The sequence below is a fragment of the Nelumbo nucifera genome, chromosome 1 (genome assembly GCF_055504915.1).
Source record: "Nelumbo nucifera cultivar China Antique chromosome 1, China Antique-T2T, whole genome shotgun sequence".
NCBI classification, from domain to species: domain Eukaryota; kingdom Viridiplantae; phylum Streptophyta; class Magnoliopsida; order Proteales; family Nelumbonaceae; genus Nelumbo; species Nelumbo nucifera.
The window spans coordinates 90,883,039-90,904,020 of NC_142649.1; the positions used below are offsets into that span (position 1 = coordinate 90,883,039).

At 40.0% G+C, this 20,982-nt stretch overlaps 1 protein-coding gene across 1 annotated transcript in view; it reads left to right on the plus strand.

The window, feature by feature from the left end:
* LOC104586244 (exocyst complex component SEC5A-like) overlaps nt 1-20,982 on the plus strand; it is a 146,501-nt gene that overhangs the window by 30,979 nt on the left and 94,540 nt on the right. Inside the window, exons 3-6 of the mRNA XM_010243412.3 lie at nt 6,570-6,664; nt 9,221-9,415; nt 9,622-9,749; nt 9,860-10,018. Of these exons, the coding sequence (XP_010241714.1) occupies nt 6,570-6,664; nt 9,221-9,415; nt 9,622-9,749; nt 9,860-10,018 (577 nt within the window). The remainder of the gene's footprint in view (nt 1-6,569; nt 6,665-9,220; nt 9,416-9,621; nt 9,750-9,859; nt 10,019-20,982) is intronic.

Here is a 20,982-nt window from a genome sequence, read left to right on the forward strand (position 1 = left end):
GCAGCTCACCCTCTATTTATAAGCCTTAAAGATCAGCTCTCCTAATCCAAATCTTTATTTGGATTTGGACTCTTTAAGTGGATAAGACTTATCCTCCTATCCTAAAGGCTGATCTAAACCCTTATCCAAACCCAAATTCACCACATGACTGCTTAATTAATCCAATTAATTATGGGCCTTAGGCCCATTAAGCAAGTGGCTCACATCCCCTTTTAGTTGCTGGCCAATTTGGCTCTCTTTGTATGGCGTGGGACCCCAACAATGACCTCACATAAGCCCATATGGGTTCAACCCAGCTTTTGTGATAAAGCCCGGCCGAATTCACTGTCAAACACAGTGAACCCTTGAGTCCATCAGTATGGGTTCTTAATGGGCCCATTACACTAAATGGTCTTTGAGTTCAGCCATCCTATGAAGGCCCAAGGACAATGGTCTTAAGTGAGATTAGCCCATCAGGTATCATAGCCCTAAATGGTCTTACACTTAACCTCTCAGCCCTTAATGATCAAACACTGCCCGACAAGGGAGGACCTCTCCCCTGGCTGCAAGGTGCAGTGTTGCACTCTCTACTTGGATGGATCCTGGGAATTAAAACCTTTTGCAAACCTTTTTCATAAAACATAATATATATATATATATATATATATATATATATTGCAAAACAAATCTCAAACAAGTTTGTAATCGACTGCCAGCAATTTTGGTTTCCATCAGAGAAAGTGCAGTCTTGATCATTCACTTTGTCTGACAAAGGGGCTGATCCTGTCACTATGATCACCCACTCGAGTGAATTCTCTGACTGCCCCAACATACCCAGGTTTTGACCCCCTTTAAGGATCTCACTGATTGGCATGTCAAAGACAACCCAATCCGATACCCAATGCAGTATCATAATCGAGTCTAGGGGTTAGGTGTAATTTTCCAGTTTTGCCCACCAATCTCCAAGGTCCAGGGCATAATTGGAAAATGGTCCGGGTTAAGTGTTTCAAACAAACACATACGACATGTGCTTCGGGTCTAACCCTGGCAGCTGAGACAAGGTACTCTAACCTACTTGGCAGCACATTAGTGTCAGCCTTGGTAGGATAAACTTTCCCAAGTCTATTCAACGGCTGAGAACATTTCTAAACTAACACGAGTCTCGTAAGTGTTTAGTTTAAGGGTAACTACACAGAAATGCACCAAATATAACATGAATCAATTATGTACTTTTATTCATTTGCAATAAATGTATATGTACATTAATCTGATTGGAGCTAAGGGCATACATTGTCTAACACCTGCTGTTTGCAGTGGGATGCCATGTGTCCAAATTCCTTGCACTCATAGAATTGCATCTTCGAGAAGTCCTCCTTCTATTTGGTAGCCAAGAAGACAATATCTATTCCATGTTCCTTCTTCTGATCAAGTGAAGACTGAGTGAGGAGACATCACGAGTTTCCTCTCTTAATGACTCTCCAAGTATTATGTCAAGACTAGGTACATGCTCTCTGCTGAGTATACTAGAGTGCAATGTTTCATAATCAGATCTAAGGTGCATAAAAAATGTGCATAATCTTTCTCTTACTTAGGTGTTTCTTCATATTTTTCACACAACAATCTGTAGAGAAATCCCCAAAGTGAGCCAGTTCATATTCAAACATGTCATGGGCAGCATAATATTCTTGAATCCATTTCTCTCCTTGAACATAAGAAAAATATCAACTTCAATCTGATATTGCCTAGACATGTTTGATTGCCGATATACCTTTTCTAGGTATTCAAACATATCATGGGCAGATTTGAGTCCCCTCATTGGAATATTGACATCCATTGTGACAGCACCAAGAATCCATGAAACAAACTATGCATTCTCAGTTTTCCACTGTTTCAGTCCTTCGACATCATCACCATCGGGTATGGGTGTGGAACCATCAATGTAACCCCACATACCTTTCCCTTAAACAAAATATTGGAAGTGAAACTTCCAAAGAGCATAGTTGCTTCCATTGAATTTGACAGAGATACTTTCACTCTTTTCAAGACCCATGTCGAGTTAAAAACACAAAGCAAAACTAACAGAAGCAAGCAATATAAGCAGAGAACTATGTTGGACAGTTTTTGTATGCCCTTAGCTTCAATCAATTTTGATGTACTTTTGATATTTAATGTAAATAAATGAAGTACATGTTTGATTCATGTTGAGTGGTATGCTTCTGTGTAAGACCCTAAAACTGGACACTTAATGAGGCTTGTGTTGGTTTTGAATGTTCACAGCCGTTGGATAAGTCTGGGGAGATTTATTCTGCCAAGGCTAACACTGGTGTGCTGCCAATTGTTGTGGTGGCTTGTCTCAGCCGCCAGGGTGAGACCCAAGGCACATGTAGTGTGAGATTACTTGAACCCTTGAACCGGACCGGATTTCCAGTGTTGCTCTGGACCATGGAGATAGATGGTTAAAACTGGAAAGTTACACTCGACCCCTAGACCCGATTATGGTACTGCACTAGGTGTTGGATTAGGCTGTCTTTGATATGCCAATCAATGAGATCCTTAGCGGGGGTCAAAACCTGGGTATGTTGGGACAGTTTGAGAATTCATCTGAGTGGGTGATCATAGTGACGGGATCAGCCCCTTTGTCGGACAAAGGTAATGATCGGGAATGCACTATCTCTGATGGAAAACCAAACTGCCGACAGTTGATTTCAATCGTTGGATTTTTGTTTTGCAAAATTTATATATAATATATAGATATGTACGGTTTCAAAATGTTTGCAAATGGTTTTAATTCCTGGGATCCATGTGAGTAGAGAGTGCAGCACTGTTCCTTGCAGCCGAGGGAGAGGTCCTCTCTTGTTGGGCAGTGCTTGATCATTATGGGCTGAGAGGTTAAGTGTAAGGCCATTTGGGGTAATACCTAATGGGCTAATCTTGCACCTGCCCACAGTCCTTGGGTTTTTATAAGATGGCTTGGCCCAAGGACCACTTAGTGTAAGTGTTGGGCCCATAGGGTCCATATGATGGGCTCAGGGGTTCATTGGGCTTTCTAGTGAATTCGGCTAGGCCTTGTACTAAAGACTGGGCCGAACCCATGCGGTTGGTGTTTAGATCAATGCTTGGGTCCCACGCCATACAAAGAAGCCCAACTGGGCAGCAGATTGGAAACTAATTGAGCACTGATTACTTAATGGGCCAAAAGCCCATTTCGAAGTGGGCTGATATGATCACCCACTTATGGGGTGAATCTGAGAGTAGGGTTAGCTGATAGGATGGGGTTTTAACCCTATCCACTCTTAGAGACCATGATTTGAATATGGTAACCTTCTGATAAGATCAGGAGTATGCTAACTTAATCTACAGATAGGATTAAGATTATCCCCATCCAAATATAGATTTGGATTGGGATAACTCCTAATAGGATTAGGGGATTCTTAATCAACAAGAAAGGAGGAAACCCAATCAAGAATGATTAGAATTTGAACCTAGGGTTTTCAGAGGCATTATTCTGAAAAACAGAGATAGGATCTCACTCTCTCTAAGCTGAAAACTGCTTCTACGCCAATTCAGCATTAGGGAACTCCTCCAACCGCCACCACTTGTTGCATAGTTCGATCTTCACTGAGAAGGGAATCAATAAATCAGTTCTTGATATCAGTTTTTGCTGAAAAACTGATCAAGTTCGGTGCTCATTGTTTCTAGAGGATTCTTCTGAAGAATTCGGTGTGTAGGACGCACTCAGCTGGTTCCGTTCCACAGTTGCTGTGTCATCTTCAGCAGGAGCGGATCTTGGTGTCTTCTCTGGGCGTGAACACCAACTTTGGAAGATATTATTTCTCTGGATCAGGTATAATCCCTCCCTTGTCTTTTGGTTCAGATCTGGTTCGGTTATGGTTCAAGTAGGATCCTTAAATTTTGATTCTAAATCAGGGAATATGATTCCCAGTTGGAAGAAAGTGGGAAATTTTTGAAATTCGCCCTACCCTATTCCGCAATCTTTGGCGTCCATACGATAGATCCCACCATTCTTTCAAACTAATCTACGAGAATCAAAATATAAGAGAGGAAACCTTTTACAGTCAAAAGAGAGTGCCCAAAGCACAACAATGGTTGAAATCTGAGAACACAATCCAAAAAAGGAAAGACTGGCTGCTGCCTCCCAGAAGAGATGTATAGATCTCTCTCAATCCTTCTCCAATCTCGATGAAATTTTTAGAGTATGAAGAAAAGGGCTAGGTGACACTTCCTTTCAAGTTTTACCACAAACATATGCTTTTCGAGAGAGATCCAATGAGATCTCTCTTGCTGATTGCGCAGAACAAAGAAAGCTGGTTCCTGGATTGATCAAAACAGTCCAGAACCAATCGTAAAAGAGAAGAATCCTCAAATAGTTCAAAAGAGAAGAAAATGAATCAGAGAACAGCCCGCTCTGACACCATGTTAATTTGAGAGAAGGAGAAAAGACAGGAAGAAAGCCAAGAATTCAGATCTGTTAGGGTTGATCAGTATGATTGAACCAACGACCGTCAGGAACTTTTCTGTTCTCTGGGAACTTCTTGTATTGAGAGACTCTGATTTCCTGGATTTTCTTCTTGCTTTGACTCTACATCTAGAAAGGCCTACAAGGGGGTAGGAGAAGATGCAAGAGCTTTGAAAAAGGATGCACGAGAGAATGATCCAGTGGATGTAGGAGTCCAAATTCATCCGTTGGGGATAGAGTTATCCAAGAAAGTCCTTTCTAAGCTTTGTAGCAAGGACAAAACCTCTAGTGAGAAATTCCTTGAGTCCTCTCTTAAAGTCAAAACCCCAAGATAACCTATTGTCTGAGGGAGAGATAGAAAAAGGAAATAAGTTTGTCCTTTTCGATGGAATATAAATAAAGTGTTTGGGAATCCCCCCTCCCACTAGATATCCTCTCCCGTGTCATAATCTATGTTTGTTGCCAGAATAGACATAATACCTTATTTGTACGAGAGTGGCAGTGCTCTGGATGTTATGGGAGGAAAGGAATGCAAGAATTTTTGAGGAGAAAGAAAGTAGGGGGCAGTAATTGAGACTCACATTTAGGGTGGCATATTGGGTGAAGACATTAGATCTTTTTTCAGATGTTACAGTGGATGATCTTGTCAGAAACTGGAGGGTAATTGCTGATTCATCATCTAAGGAACAAAAGACTTGAAAGGAGTGGCTACCACCAGGTAGTGCATGAAATTGAACTTTGATGGTAGCAACTTAGGTCATTCTGGGCCTTCTGGAATTGGGGGTGTAATAAGGGATGAAAATGGAGCCATAAGGGCATTGTGTTCAGCCCCAGTTGGTGAGGGAGATTCAGTTAGTGCAGAAGTAACGTCAGCAGCTTTTGGGGTGCAGAAGGCTAAAGAAATGGGAGTGGAAAGGCTGGTTATTGAAGTTGTGATGTAGGACCAGCTCAGTTCTAGTCCTTAGAGAATGTTGAATGGTCTTCTTGATCAGAGTTTTATGGCTGTTAATGGCTGTAATGGCTTCTTAAAGGAATAAGAGAGAAAATAGGGAGAGAAAGAAGAGAGAAAATACCTGGAATCACTAACAGGGTGCCTAGATTCACTCTAGGGCATGGGAATAACTCACCATAGCTAACATAAGCTGAATAAAACTCAATATGATTCATTGCCTTTGTGTAAAACGTATATACATATTTATAGACTCTAAACTCATAATAATCCTAGGAGTCAAACTGTTAGACTTATAATAGTCTCAGGAGTCAAACTGTTAGACTCAATAATCCTAGTAGGATTGTTGGACTCCAACATAAACAAACTATAACTAGACGGTTTAAACCATTTCATTGGACCTCACAGAAAATTGCAAAAATGACTAAAATACCCCTACTATCCAAAAATACATAAAATATCATAAGATTTCAATTTTGACTCTTCAGCTCCTGCATCAAGTTGACTACAAAGTGGTGATCAGTTGTCTAGCGAAGAACGAGAGTGCAGCGTGGAGCTTTAGAAATGAAGTCAGAAATGGCATTCAAGAGGCATGCTGATTGAATCTCAATGGGTGCAAAGGTTGGCAAATAGTTTGTTGGACGGTTTGGAAAAGCAAGGGGCAAGTAGACAACAATTGATTTGGGCTCAAATGTAATCTTTTGGAGGGGTGAGATAGAAAAGAGTATGCTCATGTTCATTTTCTGTTTGTACTATTGGGGAAGGGATGAGATGGTAGGAACTATGCTCATTCAAAAAGAAAAAAAAAAGAAGATAAAAAAAAGACATACTACCTTACAAATTGCAGACAGATAGGAAGTTGGCCAGTGATGGTTTTCCAAGGTATAGGCTTATTAAAAATGCATCTGTGCTATGTCAAATTCATTCGGCTTGATACTCTGAAATGTCTTAACAGTTAACTTGTGTCAAAGTCATTCCATTTGATGTTATTTTAAACATTTTTGTGAACAAAATGTTGACACTTAGATTACGAGTTAATAGAGATGGTTACATGGTTGTATATCAGCTCTGAAATTTATATTTGCCATGTTTTTGGTAGATTTTACCTTATCATGTATTAGCTTCACTAGATTCCTTGCCTCACTTTCTGTACTATTCTGACAGGATAATAGACAACAAGTCACTAAGGTTGATTACTGAGTCTTTGGAAAGCTTTTCAACTAAGTATGATAAAGATTATCTGGACGCAACCACTCGCGGTATTCTACCTTTTGGTTATTTAATTCTTATTGCATTATTTATTGGTCTTCAGTTATTTTTTATTACATTTTGGTTTTTGGTTTTTTCTCTGTTATGTAATTAATGTATACATTGTGATTTATACCTTGATTCTTTCTTTTCCTATTTATCCTTTTCTTAAATTATTTGATTTTTGTCGAACTCAAGATTACCAATGCCCATTTGATTTTCTGATAAAGTGATCTTCTCAGAGATGTCTCAGAAAGAGTTTCTTTTGACTTGAGATCAGTAGGGAATTTAGAAAATGGAAAGGGATCTTCAACTCAAAGGAGTGGAAAGCCTGAGCCTCTGTTTTTTAAGCATCTCCCTCTCTCTCTTTTTTTTGATCAATGACAAAAGCTTTCAATAAACAGATATAAATAGTAGTTACAAGGAGGGGGAGATAAACTATCTCAACTCCCTGAGCAGAGAGGCAAGAGACCCCAAAAAAATAAAACAGAATTACAATAGAGCCCAGAACATAGATTACTGAATCACCCCTTGCTTGGCTAACTCATCAGCAAAAGAGTTAGCAGATCTCTTCACCCAACTGTACTTTACTTTCTTATCCTTAGTCAACCACTTGAAAATTTTCTTCTCATTGCTGTAGGTCCCAACCCAGTCTTATCTTCTTTCAGCCACCTTACTACCACCTCCGAGTCACCTTCAACTACAAGCTTCTGAGAAGATTCTTGAGTTTCTTTCTTTCCACAAAGACCAACATACAACAACCCTTAAGCATCTCCACATGATCCTACCTCTTTTCAAAAAACAGGGGCCTATACTCCTCCCTGCCCCTAATCCCCTATACTTCTTCTTCTTCCGCCCCTATACTCCTCTCAACCCTTCCTAGTTCCTGCACTTATTTTTATTTTAGTTAATAGTTAGTCTACATGCTTGCTAGTTATTGTACATGTTTTCTAGTTATATGAAATTTATACTCATTTGAATGATTTATAGAGTTAGTAGTTAGTGTACATGCTTGCTAGTTAGCACACAAAACCAATAAAATAGCTTAGAAAAGCATAGATAAAGTAAAAACTTAAGAAAATTAACATTTTGAAATTCCAATGCCTAGGCGCCATGTGGTCGCCTAGCCTCGCCTTCATGTCTTGAAAAATACGGTGCTGTCCATATCTGTATCCCTAACAATCCTTCTCAAATTCCACTAAATCCTAGAACTGGAGGTAGAAGGGACAAGGAAGGAAGAAATGGACTCATTTTTTAGATCAGAAAGAGCATACAAAGGAGGGAAACTAGTCCTTTAAAGGGGTATTCCCCACCCAAGTTTGTTCCCAGAACTTTATAAGGTTAACCGAATTTAAATTATACCTGATCAGAGGGGAGAAGGCTGGTAAAAGATCATGAATGGCTTTCCAAGGTGAAGCACTTTAGTCCTTGCCAGAATTCTAGGATCCCATCTGTTGTCCTCGAGCCCATGCTAGCCACTATTCTAGCCCATAGCTTCTTCTTCTCTAAAGGAAACCTCCATAACCACTTTCCCAATAAATCCATATTCCTTTTCCTAATGTTCCGTATCTCAAGCCCTCCTAACTTCTTACTTCTGATCACCACCTTCGAACCCACTCTATGGTCCCTCTTTTCCTCTCTCAGCTCCCATGGAAAGTCCTTCATCAGTTTTTCCTGCTTGTAAGACACTTCTGCTGGAATCTTGAACATTGACAACAAATAGATGGGTAAATTGGCTAGGGTAGCCCTAATTAGTGTGATCCTCCTCCCAAGAGAAAGATAATTCTTCTTCCAAGAAGCAAGTATCTTCTCATATCTTTCCACCACTGGATTCCAAAAGCTTCCTTTCTTGGGATTATCTCCTAGGCGTAAGTCTAAGTAATTCAGGGGCCAATTTGAGACTGTACACCCCAGCAGATCTGCATACACCCTAACCTCCCTTTCCTCCATGTTCACACCCACTACACAACTCTTCTCAAAATTCACCTTAAGGTTGGATATTTGTTCAAAAAGCTGTATCACCATTTTCAGATTTCTAATCCAGCTTAAGTCCCCTCCCTCAGAACAGGATTGTGTCATCTGCAAATTGTAAATGGGTAAGTGAAACCTACTCCCTCTTTCTCTCTGCATGCTTGTATGTGTATGTGTGTGCGTCTCTCTCTCTGTATATCCATTTATCTATCTTATATATTATCCCTTCCAGTTTATTTTATCCTTTTGTGTCTCTCTGCTCTTGTTCTCCACTCTTCATCTCTATTTACCAAACCCATCTTTCTCTCTCTCTCTCTCATGCAATATATACATGCATATATGTATGCATGCATGATAGAAATGGCTTAAAGTCTGAAGTACCTTTGTGATGATACATTAGTTTTCCTTTTCCATTACCTATTCAAGAAATTTTTCCTTGAATGTTATCAATTATACTATAAAATGTAAGTTCTGTGTTTATATGCTTTCATCCTTCAGAAATGTATTCTTACTCAGGTTGTATGGGTTGTTTGAATATGTTTCTCTTTTATCCTTGCTACCATTGGTTTGTATGATATGTAAATGAATTTTTGCAGAGAAGCTTATGTATTTTTCTGAGAAGTTTGACTCAAAGCTATTCTTAGCCCGGGTACACCAAGGTACAAGTGCTGCAGACTTGGAGGCTGGTGCCCTTGCTTTAAAAACTGATCTTAAAGGAAGAACTCAACAGAGAAAGCAATTAGTTAAAGAAAATTTTGACTGTTTTGTCTCTTGCAAGACTACGATTGATGGTATGCTGCTATTGTATCTCACCTGTATTTCCTTGTAATAGAAGTATAATTTAGAGCCTTTTAGTTGTTGATAAGTGAACTTTTCACATGTTTCTTGTTAAACAATGCTTATTATGTATTCTGGTGTGTTCAATTTCTATGGTCAATTGAATGTTCCTCGACTTACATCATTGTGAGGACTAATGAGAGTTCTAATTCTTGGGCAGATATTGAATCAAAATTGAGGCGGATAGAGGAAGATCCTGAGGGTGCAGGAACAGCTCATTTGTACAATTCTATAAATGATGTCAATTCTCTAGCAAATCGTGCTTTTGAAACATTATTTGAGAGGCAGGTGGGAAACATCCTATATTGATTTGGTTTTCTAACTTGAAGATTTTGTTTATTATTTGGGTAAGATGAGATTGATATGTATTTCCTTTTCGTACACTGACATCATGGTAGGCTCAAGCAGAGAAGATCAGGTCTGTTCAAGGAACACTGCAAAGATTCCGAACACTGTTCAACTTGCCAAGCACAATTCGTGGGAGCATCAGCAAGGGTGAATACGATTTGGCAGCTAGAGAATACATGAAAGCAAAGTCGATTGTTCTACCTTCCCATGTACATAAGAATTTCCATCCACTTTAATCAACTTTGGTTTGTATGTGAAATTGTTTTGAGTGTGGCAGATCATTTCTAGTTCTTGTATAATTTTCAGTTGATTCTTGGGATATTTGAGATTGACCCCAACACCCATTCTTTACTTGCATCCAAAAGAACATCCATTCTTAACTTCTGGCAATTTATTACAATTGTGTCTGTTATGGAGTTCATTATCCATCTATAGAAGTTTCTTCTAAATGCTCAATAAAACATAAGAGCATCTTAGTTATATATTTGCATTCTCCGTAATCTTGGCTACACTGAATTTGTATACAAAATTCTATTAATCATGCAAGGATGTTGGTGTTCTAGCTAATACTGCTGTTCCTTGAAGGAAAGATTGATGGCATAATCTGTGTCTAGAACTATTGGAGAATCAACTAGTTGCATTCTGCACATAATGGTTTCTCCATTTCATTGTCTGAATATAATTGTGTGTTAGAGGTCGTACTTTCTTAAAACTAGGTTAACTGTGATTATTTATGTCCATATATATCTCCTGAAGCTTTTGTGTTGTATCTATCTTCAATTTTTTTGATAATAAAAAGAAAATTTTATTAAAATAAAAAAAAGAATACAAAGTGACCAGCAGTCGCCCGAGAGAAAAATGAAACAAACCTCACCTCCAAAAACCAGCCCCAAACCCCTTACAAAAACCAAAACAAATCAGCAACAAAACAAATAAAACAAACACCAAAAAATAACCAACCCCACGAAGTAGGTCTTTGTAGTTCCATCCGAAATCTCCTTAGTTGTGTTTGCCTATGGGAAATTTCTGCTAATATGAGGTAGCATAGAATTACACAACCAAGTCATTACCATATAGTTCTCTTGCACCCATTGTAAGGAATTTGTCTCAGGCTTCTCCTTAGCAATGATGTACTCCAGTTTTCCATGAGCACCAATAGCCATCCTAGCTAAGTCTACCCATTTCAGATATTTCAATACGAATCATGATTCCTTGGGGTTTCAATACGAATCTTATGTCTGAACCCTTCTTTGCAAAAATTGTAATGAATTCTATTGGTTTAGACTTATATTGTACAAGTGATAAATTCTATTGGTTTAGGTACAAATATGATAGACATTACTTAAAAATATTGAACACTTTTCCATATATATTTAGCCTTTTATTGTTATTATCTATATTTATTTTTTTGACAAGTTTGTAACAACTAACATAAAATAAAATAGCAAATCAAGGAGAAAATAAGAAGAAATAGAGAGAACACCTAGACTTAACGTGGTTCGGCTTGGTAGCTTACATCCACGGGAGGAGAGGAAAAATATCCACTATGAGAACGAGAGATACAACTCTCTCTCTCTCTCTCTCTCTCTCTCTCTCACTCTCATTCACACTCTCTTCCTCACTCTTCCACAAATCCTAATCTTACACAACCACTAGCTGAAATAAGTAACAAACCGAAATATATTAGAATTACATAGAAGCCCCTTTTCTTCCATAAATACATATAGGTCCCCATAATTTATACAAATCAACCCAAATATAACCAAATACAATATATCTCTTAATAGTAAAAAATAGAAGTAATCTTATGATTTATGATATGATTCGATTTAACTTTCTCTATGATTTACAATACAATTACGATTTTCAGAACATTATCCATGAGATCATTGACACCTCCCATACCTAATCCAAGGTCAATGTTCAATTTTTGTTCAACTCCACTACCTTTTGTTCCTTTTTCAAATAGCTTTTAGTGAAACAGAGAAAAAGCACTTCCAGGATCAAATCAATCCTTCCTAAACACCCTTCTTAAAACCAAAAACCTTACCTAGAGAGATTTCTCCTTACCTAGTAAGTGGGAATTGATAGAAAGGGGAGAAAGTGCTATTGTCGAAAAAGAGAAGGGAGAGAGAGAAAAGAAGAAAAAATGTTAGGTTGGTCGTGCTAGCACTGATATAGTGTATATATATATACATAGGGAAACTACAAAAATAAAAGAACACAGAAGACAAAAGTGCCCTTGCGACACATAAGTAAGAATATTACATCACTCCCCCTCAAGTTTGGGAATAGATATCAATCATCCTCAACTTGTTACAAAGATCAATATGCCACAATAAACCTTTTGTAAGAACATTTGCAAGTTGTTCTTTTGAGTAGATATATGGGGTGTACATTTATCGATTATCCAATTTCTCCCTTATGAAATGTTTATCCACCTCAATGTGCTTTGTTCTACATGGAGTATAGGGTTAGCTGCAATATTGATGGCAACTTTAATGTCACAATGGAGTGACATAGGACCATCAAGAGGAAAACCCAATTCACCTAACAAATTCTATATCCATAGAAGTTTAGCAACTCTATAGGCCATGGCTCTATACTTTGCCTCTACGCTAGACCTGGCCACCATGCTTTGTTTCTTACTTCTCCAGGTAACAAGGTTTCCTCCCATAAAAGTACAGTAGCCACTGGTGGATTTTCTATCATCCACAAAGCTAGTTCAATAAGCATCAATATAAACTTCAACTTTCATATGTCCATGCTTCTTGAAGAAGAGACCTATCCCTGATAACTTCCTTAGGTATTTGAGTACTCTCTCTACTGCCTCTAAGTTTGTTGCCTTGGGTGTTTGCATGAACTGACTGAGGACTCTCACGGTATATGCAATGTCGAGCGAGTCATAGGTAGGTGGAGAAGCCTTCACACATGTCTTACTTCTTATGACTCCTCTAATTCCTGAAGGATCTGGGTTGCCTTGACTGCTGCCATCAATGTTTAATTTCAGGAAACCTTCAAGGGGAGGTGCCCACATCGACCTTGTTTTAATTTTTTGTGCTGCACTAGATGACACTGAAAATTAGTTCCTCCAAATATCATCAAATGAGAATGGTCTAAATATATCCAAAGTTAGTAGCCAATGTATAACTCTGGTCATTAACAGTCCAAAATTTGTCGTTTGCTTCTCTCCTTTTGGAAGATTTTGCATTTCTTTCTTTCCATGAGGTCCAAATCATTGTTGCAGTTCACCTCTATATTATTCTTTCCCTTCTATTTGGACAAGAAAAAGTAGAAGGGTCAAACAACATCTTAATTTCCATTGCACGTTCCACTTGCAGCCAAACAAAGAGAAAATCCAATTCCAAATGTCTGTAGCATGGGAACATGAAACTAGTAAATGGTAACAAGATTTACCATCGGATTTGAAAAGAGTACATCAGTTCTGGGAAATACACGAGAAAGGACTCTTCTTTTGCAAGTAGTGTAGAGTGCTAATTTTCCCATAAACCACTTCCAATAAAAAGCCTTACTTTTAGGGGAAATTGACTAGCACCAAACTTCCTTGACAAGAAAAGAATGAAGGATAAGGGATTGGTAAAGATAATTAAGAAAAACGGCATAGGAAGATAAACCTTTAGAAATTGGACACCAAACTCTTCTATCTAGTTTAGAAGGTTCTAGACAGACTTAGGAACATGGCACTGTTGGGTAAATGGCTATGGAGGTTTTGGATGGCATAATGTAATTGCAAGCTTCTGGTTTTGGGTGAAACCTAGGCCTGAGAAGGGCAATTAGGGATATAGACTTGGGTTGCATCATGTCCCTGTTAGCCATCCTTGAAAATGTCTTCTTGGACCCTAATAAGGACACCAGATTTTGGACCCCTTCCTCCTCGGGTGTTTTCTCTTGTGCTTCGTTTTTTGAGACATTAACCCAACCTTCTGATCCTATTGGGTTGGCCTTCCCGGTTAGTAAGCCAATTCCTCCTCGGGTTGGTAGTTTTTGTTGGGAAACTTTCCTGGAAAGAATTAACACAAATGACCTACTTCAGAAAAAGAGACCCAATTCTTATTTACTTCCTAATAGGTGTACTCTCTATTAAGCTGATGGAGAAACTGGTTACCACCTTATGGTTACTTGTTCGGTCGCTAAAACAGTATGGGGGTGGGATTTTTCCCTCTGTGGATGTATTTGGATTCCCCCTAGGAGCGTCCAAAGCTTGTTCTCTTCTTCATTTTTTAGATGGCCGAAGAAGAGAGGGAAGATTATGTGGAGAAGCATTAGGGCAGCAGTGTGTTGGTCCCTATGGGAAGAAAGAAACTCACGAATCTTTTCAGACAAGGAAAGAACCCTGGAAAATTTATTAGATCTAATACTTTTAAGGGTAGTCCACTGGCTGAAAGCTATGGAGCTGTTCTCAGGTTATTTTGTGGCTGATTTGGTAAGAAATTGAAAAGAGATAGCTACCTCTGCCCTATGTAAGAGGACTTGTAGCCCTTCTTGGTCCCCTCCTCCCTCTAGGTTCACAAAACTGAATTTTGATGGTAGTTGCTTAAGGAATCCAGGGCCTTTTGGGATTGGGGGAGTGTTTAGGAATGAGGATGGGGTTATCACTGCCATGTTCTCAGGCCCAATTGGAGAAGGAGACTCTCTTAGGGTTGTGACTCTTGTATCCCTAGAAGGTATCCAAAGAGCAGAATTTGACGTAGTTGCAATATATTGATCTCTCCGACAATTCATTGAAAGGGTCTGTTCCAGCTGGATTTTGGTCTATGCCGAGCCTTATTGAAGTCAATCTCACGATGAGTCGATTTGGAGGCAATATTGGTTTTGAGGCAATTGGAGTTGATCTCGAAAGCCTTTCACTCCATAACCGGATTTGACGTCTTGGTGTTGGAATCTGGAGATGGGGACTGCTTGAATCCTCCAATTAAGGAAATAAGGCTTCTTACGAGAAATCTGAATGGATCTGTTTTATGGAATTTTCTTTGGAATTTGACGTAGTTGCAATATATTGATCTCTCCGACAATTCATTGAAAGGGTCTGTTCTAGCTGGATTTTGGTCTATGCCGAGCCTTATTGAAGTCAATCTCGCGATGAGTCGACTTGGAGGCAATATTGGTTTCGAGCCCATGTCGAGAAATGCTTCCGGTTCCTCTTTGTCGTCGATTCAGAAGCTCAATCTCTTGCACAACAGGTTCACCACAGTGCATCTTTCGTGATTCTTGAGCTTGGAAGTGCTCAACCTGTCGCATAACGATCTTAGAGGTTTGCCTTCTGGGTTGGAGAAGCTCGCGAAGTTCGTGTCCCTCTACCTCTCAAGTTGCAATATTTCAGGGAGCACCAAGCTTATCACCAACCTTCGCCCGTTACAGTACCTGAACGTCGTTAACAACACCATAAACGGTAACTTCCCATCTGATTTTCCTCTGCTTCTCAGTCTCAAGTTCTTGAATGTGTTTATAAAACCAAACAACGGAAGGGAGTAGCTGAGAGGGAGGAAGGGAGTGGTTGAGAGGGGGTGTTGCCGCTGCCACTCTACTTCTAGGTTCGAATAGGAAAGAAGAACGGAAGGGAGGGACTGAGAGGGGGTGCCACTGCCGCTGCTCTGCTTCTGGGTTTGAACGGGGAAGGGGAGGTATTGGACGATGAACGGAAGTAGAAGAAAGAGAAGAAGAAAGGAGAGAGGAAGGGAGTGGCTGAGAGGGGGTGCCGCTGCCACAGCTCTGCTTCTGGGTTCGAACGTGGAAGGGGAGGTAGCAGATCACTGCTGCCCTGCGCTGGTTTTCTTGCCACTGCTGCCTCCTCTGCCCCTACACAGATCGCCGATGGTAACGGAGAAGGCATTGGTTCTCTCCCTTCTTTGTTTGGCGCTGTTGGTACCCATAACAGTGATTTCTCAAATTTTTCCACCGGGGTCGCACGGTTTTGGTGCGACCCCAAATCCACGATTTTGGAATTTGACATCCCTCATTTTTCTCATCCCATTCCTTTATTTCCCTCAAAACAAATGAGAGAAAAAGGAATATTTTTGGAATGTTCCCTTTTTCTCATCCCCATCCCACAAACCAAACGGAGCCTAAAGGCCGGTTGCCAACCCACAAGTCTTCCCAAAACCGAATTAGAGTCCTTGGACAAACATCATACCTGACAAACCTGAGGAATTGTTGGTGAAAGTTATGGATTGCTTTCCAAGGTATTGCCTAAGTAGTCTGACATGATACATCGACATCCCATCCATTGAATACCACCCACCACCTCGTGCCACAAGTTGTCCCTCTCTAAAGGTCATCTCCATAACCACTTCCCTAAGAGAGCCATATTCTTCTTTTTCACATTTACGATACCTAAACCACCTTCTTTCTTACTTCTACATACAATCTCTCATTTGATTAGGTTGTCTCTTCTAGCCTCACCCGACTCCCAAAGGAAATCCCTCACAATTTTTTCTAATTTCTTTTTTTCCTTGGTGGAATTCTAGAGGCAGAGAGGAGGTAGATTGGTAGGTTAGCCAAGGTTGATCTTATTAGGGTAAGTCTACCTCCTAAACAAATATAGTTTCTCTTCTAAGCAGCCAACCTCCTTTCACATCTTTCTATAACTTGGTCCTAGAATCTGCTCTCCTTAAGATTGGCACCTAAAGGAAGACCCAAGTAGGTCATTGGACAAGGGGGTGATAGGACATTCTAAGCAACCTGCTACCACACTTAAGGCATTCTCATGCAAATTAATCCCTTCTACGAAACTCTTTGTCTAAATTGATTTTCAAATTTGAGATCCTTTTAAACTTCTTGATTAGTCCTTCTAAGTTCCTCACCCTCTTGGTAGCTCCCCTTGACAAAAAAATTCTGATACCATCTCCAAACTGAAAGTGAGTAATTGGAACATTGTTTCTACCCACTCTCCAACCCCTAATCTCATCTTCCCTATCAGCCTTAGAGAAGGAGTCTACTAAAAACATCCACCACTAAGGTAAAAAGAAAAGGTGAGAGATGATCAACTTGCCTTAACCCTGAAGGGATGAGAGATCCATCATATGGATGGCCGAACCCTGTAGGAAGGTTGGGCTAAATTTTAAAATTTCTCTCTCTCCCATTTGGGAATCGCATTCCCTATTTTAGAAAACTGCATTTTCAAGGATCAATCTTTAACCAAACTGGACCAGATCTGAATCCAAAAGGGAGGAGAGGGATATACCTGATACGGAGTAGCAGTAACTCCCAATGAAGGTGTTCACGCCGAAGGAGAAATCCAAAAACTGCTTCCACTGAAGATGATACAGTGTGAGGTGAAGCAGGATCAGCAGGACGGCTCTTCAGCAAGAACCAAAATCTTCAACAAGAATGGGGTAGAGGGCTGGTGAGCACGACTTCAAATTGCCTGTTTTGCCAAGAAGCAATATCAAGAACAATTCTTGATCACTCCCACAAGTGGAGATCGAATTGGGTAGGGGCGGCAAGAACAGGGGAGAACTCTGCAGACTGCTTTAATGTCTGTTGTATGTTTTGCATGTCCGCCCTGCTCTCTTATTTATAGCCTTAAAGAGACAATCTCCTAATCTGATTAGGTGTTTCCTAATCTGATTAGGAGCCAAATCTTTATTTGGATCTGGACTCTTTAAGTGATAAGGATAATCCCTTATCTTATTTGTAGTTTAAGATCAGCTTGATCCTAATCAAATTAGGAGTTTCTTGATCCAAATCTTTATTTGGATCTGGACTCTTTAAGTGGATAAGACTTATCCTCTTATCCTTATCTGCTGATCCGGACCCAGATCCGCCCCTATTTAATTAATCTAATTAACCCAATTCGAATTGGGCTTTAGGCCCATTAAGTTTATGTGCTCACTTAACCTCTTAACTTGCTGCCAGTTGGCTCTCCTTGTATGGCGTGGGACCCAAACATTGATCTACACATCAGCCACATGGGTTCAGCCCAGCCTTGTTACAAGGCCTGGCCGAATTCACTGTAGGAAACAGTGAACCCCTGAGTCCATCACCATGGGCTCTTAATGGGCCCAACATTTACACTAAATGGTCCTTGGGTCCAACTACCTTATGAATACCCAAGAACTGTGGGCAGATGCAAGATTAGCCCATTAGGTATTACCCTCAATGGTCTTACACTTAACCTCTCAGCCCATAATGATCAAACACTGCCCGGCAAGAGATGACCTCTCCCTCGGCTGCAAGGAACAGTGCTGCACTCTCTACTCACATGGATCCCGGGAATTAAAACTGTTGGAAAGTAGAAGATTGACTCTCTGATTGATTCTCCATAATTTTAGGTCCATCAGTTTAGGAAACATACATAAGTTAGTTTCCTAGAATCATGGGATATCCTAGAATCATGGGATATTAATTGGAGAATCCCACTGATATAGAAATTAGTTTTCTAGGAAAAGTTGGTTTCCTATTTTATCACCCTATAAGTTAGCTATGTAATTCTATATAAAGCTGTGTATATGCTCCTTCCAAGGCAATACAATCAATTCATTTTTTCTCTCAAATTCTCACATGGTATCAGAGCTGGTCACGGCCTAATCTACACATAGTATCTCTTCGGTCATCTCTGTTGCTGCTGGTTCAAGAACTCTCTAACAGTATTTGGGAGGTTCTTGAGTGTCCTTGATTCTTCTTCGAGATCGGCTACAGATCTGAACTCTACAGTTTTTTCTTCTTCTGGACTGCTGCGCCATCGGATTCATCCTTTTTCTTGGATCTCTTTGTAGAGACATCGGATCAGTCTGAAATCTAAGATTTGGTGTTGCCCAGAGCAAATTTACTAAATCCCTTTGGTTTGGTTTGGATCAGTTTTGATTTTGAGAGGTTTCAATCCACTCTTCAGTTTGGCGAAGCATTACTGTTACCTTTTTTGGACATTGGCTGAAAGATTCTTTAAGCCTTCATCGCCAACCCTTACTAAAATTTTCAGACCTTCATTGTCTGTTTTTCTCTCTTTCTTGAAGCCCACCCAATATGTCAGAAGCCACCGTATCAAATACCACTGCACAATCGGAAGAAGTTTCCTTCATCAAGCATCTGGTGACTTGCAAAACATTCAGGCAGCTTATAGGTTGAACGGGAAAAATTATTTGAAGTGGTCTCAGTTTGTTCGAACATATTTAAAGGGAAAAGGAAAGCTTAGCCATCTCTTAGGGACGGGACCGAAGGAAGGAGATCCAAGATTTGATGCATGGGAGGAAGTTGACTCCATGATCATGTCATGGTTATGGAATTCAATGAACCCTAAAATCAGCGACACGTGTATGTTTTTATCCATGGCTAAAGAGATCTGGGATGCCATCTGGCAAACATATTCAAAGGCACGTGATGCAACACAAGTGTACGAAATTAAAGTCAAGACTGGAGCGACTAAACAAGGCAGCAAGACAGTTACTGGGCACACAAATTTACTGCAGAACCTGTGGCAAGAACTCGATCATTATCGGTGCATTGAGACTAAATTTGCAGCGGATGCAGAAATCCTAAAGAGTTTTATCGAAAAAGATCGCGTTTATGACTTTCTTGCAGGACTCAACGCAGAATTTGATCAAGTTAGGGTCCAAATTCTCGGCAAAGAAGAGGTACCATCTCTAAATGAGACTATTTCTCTAATTCGTGCTGAAGAAAGCCGTAGGGGGGTTATGCTTGAACCCCAAGTACTAGAAGGTTCAGCCATGGCTACAAGGATGGAACATTCGAAAGTACTGGAAGGAGTGAAGACAGATTTGTCCCTTGCACGGGACAACAAGGAGTCTCTTTGGTGTACCTATTGCAAGAAACCAAGGCACACCAAAGAGAAGTGTTGGAAGCTGAATGGTAAACCATTGAACAGGGAATGGGGCTACCGAGGAGGACAACAGAAGAGTCGAAATCAAGCTAACTTCGCCACGAATCAGCCGAGCCAAGAAAAGCCTCCAGACAAGACCAAGTTCAATAAGGAGGAGATCGAAAAGTTAAGGGGGCTTCTGGGATCGTTGGAGAAACCTAGTGGTGCAGGCTCTCTTGCAATCTCAGGTAAGTTTTCTATTCCTCACGGACTAAATGTCTCAAATGAACCTATTAGGGATTTATGGGTTATTGACTCAGGAGCCACATATCACATGACTCACTCCTCACTACATTTTAGCACTTATACCCCCTGCCCAAGCAATCGAAAAATAGCCATTGCAGACGGTTCCCTTACTACCGTAGCTGGCCTTGGGGATATCCATATTAATCCATCACTTACACTAAAAAATGTCCTTCATGTTCCCAAATTGTCCACTAACCTGGTATCCATCCAAAAACTCACCCATGACATGAACTGTAATGTGCTTTTCTATCCTTCTTACTGTATATTTCAGGACTAGGATTCGAGGAAGAGGATTGGACTTGCTTAGGAGAAGAATGGACTCTACTATCTTGAAGAATCATGCAAATCAAATATTGTCCAGGATAAGTTATCTCTGTCATTCCTTTCATCATCCAACAAAGACACCATTTGGCTTCATCACTTTAGACTAGGACTTGCATCTTTTGGAATTCTGAAAACTATGTTTCCCTCCTTGTTTAAAGGATTGAGTGTTGAATATTTTCATTGTGATGTGTGTGAATTTGCAAAACACAAGCGTTTGCCCTTTCCATTCAATAACAAGAGAAGTTCAGTCCCATTCTTTTTGATCCATAGTAATATATGGGGACCCTCCACAGTTCCAAATGTGTCTGGCTCACGATGGTTCGTCTCTTTTATTGATGATTGCACTAGGGTCTCTTGGATCTTTTTTCTTAAATCTAAATCAGATGTAAGTAGTGTACTCCCAAATTTCCATAACATGATTCAAAATCAGTTTGGGGTCAGAATCAAAAGATTTAGATCGGATAATGCACGGGATTATTTCAACCAAACTTCATCCCCATATTTTCAAAAAGAAGGGATTATCCATGAATCCTCCTGCATTAATACTCCACAACAAAACGGAGTAGTAGAGAGGAAGAAAGGTCATCTACTAGCTGCAACTCGAGCCTTACTTTTCCACCAGCATGTTCCAAAAACCTATTGGGGGGAAGCTGTGCTTACAGCCGCATACATTATAAATCGATTACCTTCGAGGGTGCTGGGATTTAAAACACCAATGGAAACACTTTCTCAATTTTATTCCAATCTACGTACAACAAATAATCTCTC